This window comes from Lepisosteus oculatus, chromosome 27, assembly GCF_040954835.1.
Source record: "Lepisosteus oculatus isolate fLepOcu1 chromosome 27, fLepOcu1.hap2, whole genome shotgun sequence".
Lineage (NCBI taxonomy): Eukaryota > Metazoa > Chordata > Actinopteri > Semionotiformes > Lepisosteidae > Lepisosteus > Lepisosteus oculatus.
The window spans coordinates 10,262,356-10,275,353 of NC_090722.1; the positions used below are offsets into that span (position 1 = coordinate 10,262,356).

Genomic DNA, 12,998 nt, shown 5'->3' on the forward strand with positions numbered 1-12,998 from the left:
CATATCCCAGCTGTCCCTGGGGATCTTTTTACACACAACACCAGCACATTAATGAACCAGTGCATTTACAGGACACAGGGCTCCTATTCAGACAGTCTTTCATTGAAGGACCCCAGTGTAAGAGCCCTTTGTCTTCATACAAGTAGTGATGTCATGCTGGGGTCCTAGGACTGCCTGGGGACATCTAGCTTGGCGCCTGAATGAAAGTGACGTATGTTTAGCTCAGATTTCAAAGAACTAAGACAAAGACATCTGAGATCCACAGGATGTAAGTTAGGCTTCTGTGCTGTGTTTCAGTAACACAGTATTCACCAGTGTATATACGGGTATGCCTAAACAGAAGTCATGACTTACCATCTCTCTTCATCGGGGCAAATCGTTGGACTGCAAAAGAGCAAAACAGAAAAGTCAGGGATAGAGAGAGACACAGCTCCATCACAGCCCGGCAAGACAGCAGCCCTAGAGGCACACACAGGGAGAACACACAGACACTGGAGCAGAGAGAGGGACAGACAAGTGCAGGTTTTGACAGAGATGAAGACTGAAACTAAAATTGTACAGAGATGTCAAACTGTGATCCCCTCTACTGCAGATCACTGTTAAAGATCTCTCAGTAAACCCATCTTCACAATTTCACACATCACACTACAACAGCCTGGCTCAGCTGTATCTGCACATTAACGCTCCTTCATCATCATCAGAGCTGTAGAATAACTGTCGAGACACTCAGTCCAGCTCCTCTGTATCTTCATACTAACACTCCTTCATCATCATCAGAGCTGTAGAGTTCCTGTAGAGACACTCAGTCCAGCTCCTCTGTATCTTCATACTAACACTCCTTCATCATCATCAGAGCTGTAGAGACACTGTAGAGACACTCAGTCCAGCTCATCTGTATCTTCACACTGACACTCCATCATCATCAGAGCTGTAGAGTCACTGTAGAGACACTCAGTCCAGCTCCTCTGCATCTTCACACTGACACTCCTTCATCATCATCAGAGCTGTAGAGTCACTGTAGAGACACTCAGTCCAGCTCCTCTGCATCTTCACACTAACACTCCTTCATCATCATCAGAGCTGTAGAGTCACTGTAGAGACACTCAGTCCAGCTCCTCTGTATCTTCACACTAACACTCCTTCATCATCATCAGAGCTGTAGAGTCACTGTAGAGACACTCAGTCCAGCTCCTCTGCATCTTCACACTAACACTCCTTCATCATCATCAGAGCTGTAGAGTCACTGTAGAGACACTCAGTCCAGCTCCTCTGTATCTTCACACTAACACTCCTTCATCATCATCAGAGCTGTAGAGTCACTGTAGAGACACTCAGTCCAGCTCATCTGTATCTGCACATTAACAATCATCAGTTTCTGGAGAATAACTGCACAAATTAGTGCAAAATGCACACAAGACTAATCACTAATAAAGAGCGTGCAGTGTATAAGCCTACCTGATAATTTACAGTGCACAGGCTGTTTAGAGCACCAAGGGCTAATTAATTAACGAGCTCAGCTGACTCACCTCCCGAGCAACATGGTCTCCGCCGGTGGTGACCGTGCTGTCCGCCTGCCTGTACTTGCCTGCAGTAATCAGGCAGTTTCAGCTTTTCTGTGTGGTAAACTGGACTGCGGTTCTCAGTATCACAGTGGAGCAATCTGAGCATATTCCAGTGCAGAGGAACGAGAGACCCAGGGAGAAGCTCTGGAGCGGAGCAGAGGTCTGAGCCTGCAGGCGCGGGAGCAGTGTTCAGTCTGGCTGGGAAACGGAGGGCGCTGGCCGAGGAGCTGGAGCTATTTATGAGTCGGGAGAGGCTGATGCAACTACAGAGCAAGATGTGGGAAAGAGGAAGAGTGTGCGTGTCTCTGTGTGTGTCTGCGCGCGTGTGGAGGGAGCCGGAGGGGGAAAGCCCAAGACTGACCAATGAGGAGCCTCCGCCTCACACCCCCCCGTTCCAGATGACATCATGGCACAGGAAGAGGGATGGGACAACACAGTGTGTGTGTGTGGGGGGGGCTGGGGATTGCGTGAAAGAAGGGCAACTGTGATTGTGTGCATGTGTGTGAGAAAAGAGAGGACTGTGTGCGTGTGCGAGAGAAAGGGTTGTGTGCGCATGTGCAAGAGGCGGTTGTGTACACGAGAGGACTGTGCATGTGTGTGTGTGTGTGAGAGAGCACTGTGCGTGAGTGCATGCATGTGTGTGTGAGAGAGAGAGCATTGTGCATGTGTGCGTGTAAGAGAGAGAGGACTGTGTGTGTGTGTGAGAGAGAGAGAGGGAAAGAGTCTCCCAATAATGCTCCATTCGCCTACAGTATATGTCAATATTTTATAATATGTCTTTGTTGTAAATGTCTGTAACATGTCTGTAGATTTTATTTTACTTCTATTTTTTGTCTTGTTCCATGTTAATTTTATTATTTTTATTTGCTTTGGCAACACTGGTTGTACCCATCGTTCATGCTAATAAAGCACCTTGAATTGAACTGAGAGAGGGAGAGAGGACTGTACGTGTGTGTGAGAGAGAGAGAGAAGACTGTGCTTGTGTTCACTATCACTCATCTAAAACCCCCCACCTTCCCAGCACCACTACTTGCCGGAGCATCTGCATCAGGCCCTGTATGGTGGAGGCCCAACCACACCACTGTAGCAGGCCCCCTGTGAGAGTGTGAGAGTGGGCGTGGGTGTGCGACTGTGTGACAGTGTTAGGTGTGCAACAGTGCGTGTGAGAGTGTGTGTGCCTGTCTATGTGTGAGTGAGGGTGCAGGTGCAACTGTATAAGAGAGTGTGAGACAGTGTCAGGAGTGCAACAGTGTGCTCCTTTTCCTGGGACATCACTCCATCTGTTACCCTGTTTTCACTCTGAAGTCTTTCAACAGGACAGTGATGAATGATGAAACAAGACACCAGCTCCTCCTCCTCCTCCCCTCACAAGCTCTGGGGTCCTGAGAACTGCAAGCTGTCCTTGCCAGCGCCTGAACACACCTAACCAATAAAGCCCACCCACCAGGATTGTGTGGCTTTCCAGAAAGTTGAGGATGGCCTCTTCACTGCCTGAGTATCTCCAACTGATATCATGGGGGGTCCTACAAAAGGACCCCAACTTAAATATGTGCCAAACTGCCTGAAAACCTCCAGACAATTCTGTGGACCACACTCACAGGTGAAAGCTGACTTTGTCGTGCCTGCAGGTCCTGAACATGAAGGCAAACAAACAATGTGAACATGAAGGCAAACAAACAATGTGAACGGTGTTTAGCAGTGTCTGACTGGGGTCCTGAGGTTGTGCAAGTGTGTGTGGGGGGTTGTCCGTGGCGTCGCCTGACTCACTGAATATCGGCCAGTTTGTCCAGCAGCTGCTCGGCCACATTCCGCTCCTTAATCTCCAGTGCGATACGATCCTGTGTAGGGAAGGCCTCAACGTCTGACAGCTCCCGCTCATTGGCAGTCATTCCCATCATCCTCTTGTGCCTAAAGGTGAGAGAGAGAGGGGGGTTAATACAGACACACTGACTGGACACTCCAGTACATTAACACTGCACTGAGAGTAAATCTCAACCACCAGACTTAGTTTTTTAATTAGTTAAGTACCGAAAGTCTTCCAGCTGTCTGACCACCTCACAGGCCAGCGAGTTCTGGAGGTCCTGAGCGAAGCGTTTCTGCGTCTCTTCAGGAATCATGTCTGGCCGAGTTCGGTCTGAAAGATGGAGGGGCAGGGAGCGCGAGAGACAGAGGGTTAGTACAGACACACACAGCTGACTGCACAATACTGAGACAGGAGAGTCAGGGGCGAGAGGAGACAAGACAGTCAGGGGTGAGAGGAGAGACAGGAGAGAGATGAAGAGAGAAGTAAATGCTATTTATTAGTTCTCACAGAACACTAAAACCACACCATTGACATGTACGTAGAGCTGTCAGTCAGACTCCCAGTGACAGAAGTCTGATCCGCTCCAAGTGTCACAGTGCTGTCAGTCAGACTCCCAGTGCACAGTAGTCTGATCCGCTCCAGGTGTGACTGTGTATAAACCCGTGAGTCTCGATCCCAGTTACTCCTGCTCCCAGAGGAATGCTGCGTTGTGGTTTGTGCTCCAGGTTCATGATCACAGGCTCATGGATTTGAATTGTTATTTTGGGGTTAAATTCTAAATTTGCTCTCAGATCTTCAGGTTGAATGAGATCTGTAATAGCTTTCATCCCTCTACCACTGGTTTAATCTACACAGTTTACAAAGATGAAGGAGCTCCATAAATTGCAGTCCCTAATCACTTAATTGGTTAATCACTAATTCAGTTGATTTGCAATTGGGGGTACTCACCCAGTTCATAGGCTATTTGCACAGGAATTTGAATTTTCAGAACCTGCAAAAAGGAAAAGAAGGATTAATAAAGATTCACATATTGACTGGACCCTACAGGCCATTAATACTGCACTGAGAGAGACAAACAGAAACACATTCGCCACAGGCGCTGTAGTGATATTCGGGTCTTTCCGTGCACAAGTGACCGACGCACACTGGCGCAGTACCACAAACCACCACCAGAGGGCAGCGGCGCACAGTCCATCCTCACCGGCAGCGTGTGGCCACTGCTCTCTACATTAGGGTGGGCTTTTACTTGGCGAGAGTTTGATAGCTTAATCAAAGGTGACTACACGTCTCCAGAACAGGCAGTATAGTGTGTACAGCTTGTGAAAAGTCCTGTACTGGCACTGTCCTGTTATATCTCCCTTGTTTAGCATCTTGGAATCACATTCACGTTCTCGAAATGTGGAGTTGAAATCAAACTCATTTCACTGTGGTACCACCAGACACACACCAGGCACAGTGAGTGCCACAGCGCTCTCATCAGGACAGGAAGAGCACAGCTGCTCTCAGTGACTGCACTGCCAGCTCGCAGACACCTCGCCTCGCCACACAGGGGCGCTGTTGCAGGGCTATCTCTGGGCTCACGATGCCAGCCCGCAGTGCCCTGTCCCCCACCACGGTGGTTAATAGTGACAGCAGGGTCTCAGAAAAGAAAACAACCCCCCAGATCTCGAGGGAAATGGAACAGTCCGTGTCACTCCCACGACCTTCACAGGAAATGACAAGACAGGCAGGGAGTATACAAACACACAGAGAGGGGGAGAGAGAGAGGAGAGAAGGCACTCAGGGCTTTCTACGCAATAAGAAGGAGGCTTTTCAACATCAACCCACCATCAAGAATCTGGCTATGAATATTTCAAAGTGTAATCCAACCCATCGCCCTATACGGCAGTGAAGTGTGGGGTCCCCTCACAGACCAGGTTTACACTCAACAGGACAAACACCCCACAGAAACGCTGCACATGGAGATCTGTAGAAACATCCTCCATGTGCAGAGAAAAACTCCTAACAACGGGTGCAGGGCCGAATTAGGCCAGTACCCACTATTGATAAACATACAGAAAAGAATATTAAAGTATTGGCTACAACTAAAAAACACCGACCAAAACTCCTACCACCACAAAGCCCTGCTGAGTCAAGAGCTGAGCCCAAAACAGAGCCCCCTGAGCCCGGTGGTCCTGAGGCTCACTGACCTGAGCCACACCTACACCAGCCAGCCTCAGAACAGCACTGCTAGAATTAACCACATCACAGCGCAGACCAAACAGCAACATCTCACACACTGGGACACACACACACACAAACACAACAAACTGGAATACTACAGAACCCTAAACAGACAATACACACTAGCCAAATATCTAACCAAGCTAAATAACAGCAAAGAGAAACAGACCCTGACAAAGTACAGGCTCAGTGACCACAGCCTGGCCATAGACACTGGACACAGGCAGACCTGGCTGTCCAGAGAGGACAGGCTCAGTGACCACAGCCTGGCCATAGACATAGGACACAGGCAGACCTGGCTGCCCAGAGAGGACAGGCTCAGTGACCACAGCCTGGCCATAGACATAGGACACAGGCAGACCTGGCTGCCCAGAGAGGACAGGCTCAGTGACCACAGCCTGGCCATAGACACTAGACACAGGCAGACCTGACTGTCCAGAGAGGACAGGCTCAGTGACCACAGCCTGGCCATAGACACTGGACACAGGCAGACCTGGCTGCCCAGAGAGGACAGGCTGTGCTCCCACTGCCAGCGGGGAGAAATAGAGACAGAGGTGCACTTCCTACTGCACTGTGACAGATACTCTGGGATTAGAGAAACATTCTTCCCTAAACTCAGAAATCTAGTCCCAGAATTTCCACACCTGCCAGAATCACAACAGCTCCCGATCCTACTGGGAGAGGGAGGAGGGAACTCATTTGAACTGGCAGCCCAGTGTGTGTTCTCCTGTCACAGCCTGAGGACCAGTGAGTCTGTCTCCCAGTAATGCTCCATATGTTTACACTATATGTAAATATTTTATGATATGTCTTTGTTGTAAATGTCTGTAGATTTTGTTTTTGTTTCATGTTAATTTTATTTTTATTTGCTTTGGCAACACAGATTATACTCATTGGTCATGCTAATAAAGCACCTTGAATTGAATTGAGAACACTAAGACACAGAGAGAGAGAGACAGGGAGAGAACAGTTCAGATACAGAGAGAGACAGTATAGACACAGAGAGAGAGACAGGGAGAGAACAGTTCAGATACAGAGAGAGACAGTATAGACACAGAGAGAGAGAGACAGGGAGAGAACAGTTCAGATACAGAGAGAGACAGTATAGACACAGAGAGAGAGAGACAGGGAGAGAACAGTTCAGATACAGAGAGAGACAGTATAGACACAGAGAGAGAGACAGGGAGAGAACAGTATAGACACTCAACTGCTACTTTGTCCAGGTAGGTGTTGCACAACTCCACAAAGTGCTTCTTCATCTCTTTCGGGCTCAGACTCTTACAGAGGTCAGCATGTAGGTAACACAGCTGACAGAGCAAGAGAGACAAAGAGAAAGATCACACAAAGACAATGGAACCTCTCTCACCCCCTGTATACACCTGTACCCCACTCACACCCCCTCTATAGCCCTGTACCCCACTCACAGCCCCTGTATACCCCTGTACCCCACTGTCACCCCCTGTATACACGTGTACCCCACTCACACCCCCTCTATAGCCCTGTACCCCACTCACACCCCCTGTATACCCCTGTACCCCACTCTCACCCCCTGTATACACCTGTACCCCACTCACACCCCCTGTACCCCACTCACACCCCCTCTATAGCCCTGTACCCCACTCACACCCCCTGTATACCCCTGTACCCCACTCACAGCCCCTGTATGCCCCTGTACCCCACTCACAGCCCCTGTATACCCCTGTACCCCACTCTCACCCCCTGTATACTCCTGTACCCCACTCTCACCCCCTGTACCCCACTCACACCCCCTCTATAGCCCTGTACCCCACTCACACCCCCTCTATAGCCCTGTACCCCACCCACACCCATATAGCCCCTATATCACCCCTACCTCTATGGTTGAACACCCCATATCCTCCACCTCTAAACCCCTCCAGCCTCTCCCCATCCCAGCCCGCCCTCTGTCTCACCACAGGGGAGCAGTCGAACTGCAGCATAACATGTTGAAGGAAGACCATCAGGTGAGCAGGTCGCTTCTTCACCAGCTCTATACTGTTGAAGGCGCTATACTGGTCGTCTACTGTCTGAAAGACAAAGAGAGACACAGCTGGACTGGACTGTGGAACAGAATTTCCACATCTGCAAGAACCAGAACAGCTTCCAATCCTACTTGGAGAGGAGGGAGGAACTTAATAAAGCTAAAACCCAGTGCGTGATCTCCTGTCCCGAGCCTGTCTCTTAATAATAATAATAATCATAATAATACAGTGTGTGATCTCCTGTCCCAGCCTGAGGAACAGACAGTGAGCCTGTCTCTCAATAATAATAATACAGTGTGTGATCTCCTGTCCCAGCCTGAGGAACAGTGAGTCTGTCTCTCAATAATAATAATGCAGTGTGTGATCTCCTGTCCCAGCCTGAGGAACAGACAGTGAGCCTGTCTCTCAATAATAATAATAGAGTGTGTGATCTGTCCCAGCCTGAGGAACAGTGAGCCTGTCTCTCAATAATAATAATAGAGTGTGTGATCTCCTGTCCCAGCCTGAGGAACAGTGAGCCTGTCTCTCAATAATAATAATACAGTGTGTGATCTCCTGTCCCAGCCTGAGGAACAGACAGTGAGCCTGTCTCTCAATAATAATAATACAGTGTGTGATCTCCTGTCCCAGCCTGAGGAACAGACAGTGAGCTTGTCTCTCAATAATAATAATACAGTGTGTGATCTCCTGTCCCAGCCTGAGGAACAGACAGTGAGCCCGTCTCTCAATAATAATAATACAGTGTGCGATCTCCTGTCCCAGCCTGAGGAACAGACAGTGAGCCTGTCTCTCAATAATAATAATACAGTGTGTGATCTGTCCCAGCCTGAGGAACAGTGAGCCTGTCTCTCAATAATAATAATAGAGTGTGTGATCTCCTGTCCCAGCCTGAGGAACAGTGAGCCTGTCTCTCAATAATAATAATACAGTGTGTGATCTCCTGTCCCAGCCTGAGGAACAGACAGTGAGCCTGTCTCTCAATAATAATAATACAGTGTGTGATCTCCTGTCCCAGCCTGAGGAACAGACAGTGAGCCTGTCTCTCAATAATAATAGTACAGTGTGTGATCTCCTGTCCCAGCCTGAGGAACAATGAGCCTGTCTCTCAGTAATAATAATAATACAGTGTGTGATCTCCTGTCCCAGCCTGAGGAACAGACAGTGAGCCTGTCTCTCAATAATAATAATACAGTGTGTGATCTCCTGTCCCAGCCTGAGGAACAGACAGTGAGCTTGTCTCTCAATAATAATAATACAGTGTGTGATCTCCTGTCCCAGGCCCGAGGAACAGACAGTGAGCTTGTCTCTTAATACTGCTTAAAGATTTATTAATTGTACGAACATGTCCAATGGTACGTTTATACTAAAATGTCCATAAATGCTGTATTGTCAAGCCAGTCAAGCTTTTCAATTTGAAATTTAAATAGACCAGAGAGAGAGATGGGTTATCACAGGCAGAGCATCATTACTCCAAGCAGGACAGAAAGAGTGTAAGAACTGCACTGCTCATCTCTTCTCGGACCAGGGAAGGGAACTCCTCAGCTCAGGACAGAGAGACAGTAGATCTCAGGAGATGACAGCACTGACCAGAAGGAAGTGTGAGACACAAACAGATGCACCTGTTTCTCTCTTACCGGGTCAATATCATTTTCAAAATACTCGTCCTCAGCTCCAATAATCTTCATCGCCACATTTGAATGAGCTGCGCCAAACGCAGATCGCTATGAAACAGAGAAAGACACACTGACCCACTGGACACTCCAGTACATGAACACTGCACTGAGAGAGAGAGGGGTTAATACAGACACACTGACTGGACACTCCAGTACATGAACACTGCACTGAGAGAGAGAGGGGTTAATACAGACACACTGACTGGACACTCCAGTACATTAACACTTCACTAAGAGAGAGGGGTTAATACAGACACACTGACTGGACACTCCAGTACATTAACACTGCACTGAGAGAGAGAGAGAGGGGTTAATACAGACACACTGACTGGACACTCCAGTACATTAACACTGCACTGAGAGAGAGAGGGGTTAATACAGACACACTGACTGGACACTCCAGTACATTAACACTGCACTGAGAGAGAGAGAGGGGTTAATACAGACACACTGACTGGACACTCCAGTACATTAACACTGCACTGAGAGAGAGAGGGGTTAATACAGACACACTGACTGGACACTCCAGTACATTAACACTGCACTGAGAGAGAGAGGGGTTAATACAGACACACTGACTGGACACTCCAGTACATTAACACTGCACTGAGAGAGAGGGGTTAATGAATTTCTGATTCTCACTCCTTCATGGGCGTCTTCACTGGTGTCCATGTTTCTGAGGCAGAAGTTGTGCCTGTTAACGATATGATAATTGTTACTCCCAGACAGAATAGATATCAATTCATCCGTCCAATGAGAACAATCCATTCTGATCCAAGTCAGTCCACTGCAGTATAAGAGCAGCCCAATCCAACTTCGAGCACCTCAGACTGCTCTGTCAGTGTCAGTCAGTCTGATTATAATCCCAGTGAATCACTAGTCCAGTCCAGTCCTGGACTATCTCGGAGTCGATGGATGTCTCTCGACATTTTAAAACGAGGGGAGTTGCCCTCTCTCTTGGGTCCTTGCAGTCCCAGACTGCCCTTATTTGTGCCTGAGCAAAGTGCACGCAGACACAGGAGGGTGGCAGCGCGACAGGAAAGGGGCGTGACTTCCTCAGGAAATCATCAAAACCATTTCCTCCTGACCTCTAACAGATCCCTCACTGAAGGGGAGAAAAGACGAAGCATCGGAGGGAGGGAGGGAGGAAGGAGAGAAGAGCTGAAGTCTAGAGAGGATGACAAGACCGCAATGGCGACAGTGCGAGAGAGAGCAAGGTTTCTGCAGTCAGGAGATTACAGGGTAACTGTGAGGTTCAGGGTACTAGAACTAAAGAGTCAAGTATTAACTCCTGGATGGGTGACACTGGACCAGCTGTCCTCGGGGTGCAGCAGGACTGGACCTGAACCAGTGGACCAGCTGTCCTCCTGGTGTAACAGGACTGGACCTGAACCAGTGGACCGGCTGTCCTCGAGGTGCAGAAGGACTGGACCTGAACCACTGGACCAGCTGTCCTCCTGGTGCAGCAGGACTGGACCTGAACCACTGGACCAGCTGTCCTCGAGGTCCAGCAGGACTGGTAAGGGGGAGGAGGGGAGTGAAGGGAGGTCTCCCACACAGAGCACTCATTCAGCCAGCTGAGGCTCACTCCCTCACCTTCATCAGAAGAATGAGGGCTTGACGTGGGAGCCTGCCCTGCTGCTCCACCTCCCTCCGAGCACACAGAGCGCAGTATACAGGAGCAGGCAGGCGTCCACACCAGCCAGGGCATGAATGGACTCACTGTCAGTCATCGGTGACTCAATCTCTCTGCCTGCTTTCCATTCATGTCTGCATGTCCAGTGGATAGCCTGCACTAGATAGCCTCCCGCCCCCCCAGACTACAGCCTGCACTACACCCCCCAGACTACAGCCTGCACTACACCCCCCAGACTACAGCCTGCACTACACCCCCAGACTACAGCCTGCACTACACCCCCCAGACTACAGCCTGCACTACACCCCCCAGACTACAGCCTGCACTACACCCCCCCCCAGACTACAGCCTGCACTACACCCCCAGACTACAGCCTGCACTACACCCCCCCAGACTACAGCCTGCACTACACCCCCCAGACTACAGCCTGCACTACACCCCCCAGACTACAGCCTGCACTACACCCCCAGACTACAGCCTGCACTACACCCCCAGACTACAGCCTGCACTACACCCCCAGACTACAGCCTGCACTACACCCCCCAGACTACAGCCTGCACTACACCTCCCCCAGACTACAGCCTGCACTACACCCCCAGACTACAGCCTGCACTACACCCCCCAGACTACAGCCTGCACTACACCCCCAGACTACAGCCTGCACTACACCCCCCAGACTACAGCCTGCACTACACCCCCCAGACTACAGCCTGCACTACACCCCCCAGACTACAGCCTGCACTACACCCCCCAGACTACAGCCTGCACTACACCCCCCCAGACTACAGCCTGCACTACACCCCCCAGACTACAGCCTGCACTACACCCCCCAGACTACAGCCTGCACTACACCCCCCAGACTACAGCCTGCACTACACCCCCAGACTACAGCCTGCACTACACCCCCCCAGACTACAGCCTGCACTACACCCCCCCAGACTACAGCCTGCACTACACCCCCCCCCAGACTACAGCCTGCACTACACCCCCCCAAACTACAGCCTGCACTACACCCCCCAGACTACAGCCTGCACTACACCCCCAGACTACAGCCTGCACTACACCCCCCAGACTACAGCCTGCACTACACCCCCCAGACTACAGCCTGCACTACACCCCCCAGACTACAGCCTGCACTACACCCCCAGACTACAGCCTGCACTACACCCCCCAGACTACAGCCTGCACTACACCCCCAGACTACAGCCTGCACTACACCCCCCAGACTACAGCCTGCACTACACACCCCCCAGACTACAGCCTGCACTACACCCCCAGACTACAGCCTGCACTACACCCCCCAGACTACAGCCTGCACTACACCCCCCCCCAGACTACAGCCTGCACTACACCCCCAGACTACAGCCTGCACTACACCCCCCAGACTACAGCCTGCACTACACCCCCCAGACTACAGCCTGCACTACACCCCCCAGACTACAGCCTGCACTACACCCCCAGACTACAGCCTGCACTACACCCCCCAGACTACAGCCTGCACTACACCCCCAGACTACAGCCTGCACTACACCTCCCCCAGACTACAGCCTGCACTACACCCCCAGACTACAGCCTGCACTACACCCCCCAGACTACAGCCTGCACTACACCCCCAGACTACAGCCTGCACTACACCCCCCAGACTACAGCCTGCACTACACCCCCCCAGACTACAGCCTGCACTACACCCCCCAGACTACAGCCTGCACTACACCCCCCAGACTACAGCCTGCACTACACCCCCCAGACTACAGCCTGCACTACACCCCCCCAGACTACAGCCTGCACTACACCCCCCCAGACTACAGCCTGCACTACACCCCCCAGACTACAGCCTGCACTACACACCCCCCAGACTACAGCCTGCACTACACCCCCCAGACTACAGCCTGCACTACACCCCCCCCAGACTACAGCCTGCACTACACCCCCCCAGACTACAGCCTGCACTACACCCCCCCAGACTACAGCCTGCACTACACCCCCCAGACTACAGCCTGCACTACACCCCCCAGACTACAGCCTGCACTACACCCCCCCAGACTACAGCCTGCACTACACCCCCCCAGGTGACGCCGTCTGTGTCAGACACTGTGACGC

At 50.9% G+C, this 12,998-nt stretch overlaps 2 protein-coding genes across 9 annotated transcripts in view; one reads left to right on the top strand and one right to left on the bottom strand.

The window, feature by feature from the left end:
• The window catches only part of arhgef1 (Rho guanine nucleotide exchange factor (GEF) 1), a 31,759-nt gene that overhangs the window by 17,282 nt on the left and 1,479 nt on the right, over positions 1–12,998 (bottom strand). For 7 of the 8 annotated variants that reach the window (XM_069185284.1, XM_069185286.1, XM_069185285.1 and 4 more), the window contains exons 2-9: positions 9,905–9,956; positions 9,224–9,310; positions 7,521–7,634; positions 6,798–6,896; positions 4,315–4,357; positions 3,591–3,696; positions 3,330–3,470; positions 355–384 (exon numbers count right to left, since the gene is read on the bottom strand). In XM_069185284.1, the coding sequence (XP_069041385.1) occupies positions 355–384; positions 3,330–3,470; positions 3,591–3,696; positions 4,315–4,357; positions 6,798–6,896; positions 7,521–7,634; positions 9,224–9,310; positions 9,905–9,934 (650 nt within the window). In that variant the 5' untranslated portion in view covers positions 9,935–9,956. The other variant, XM_069185290.1, reaches the window with a different exon arrangement.
• Positions 10,454–12,971, top strand: LOC138225411 (uncharacterized protein DKFZp434B061-like). The gene is made up of 2 exons (XM_069185532.1): positions 10,454–10,504; positions 11,082–12,971. The coding sequence occupies exons 1-2, from the start codon at positions 10,454–10,456 to the stop codon at positions 12,969–12,971; spliced, it is 1,941 nt and encodes a 646-aa protein (XP_069041633.1).

Bases quoted from the DNA above. Each gene is read 5' to 3' on its own strand.
- LOC138225411 (XM_069185532.1), top strand. From the start codon at position 10,454: ATGGCGACAGTGCGAGAGAGAGCAAGGTTTCTGCAGTCAGGAGATTAC. The intron at 10,505-11,081 runs GTAACTGTGAGG...CCGCCCCCCCAG, and splicing joins TGCAGTCAGGAGATTACAGG to ACTACAGCCTGCACTACACC.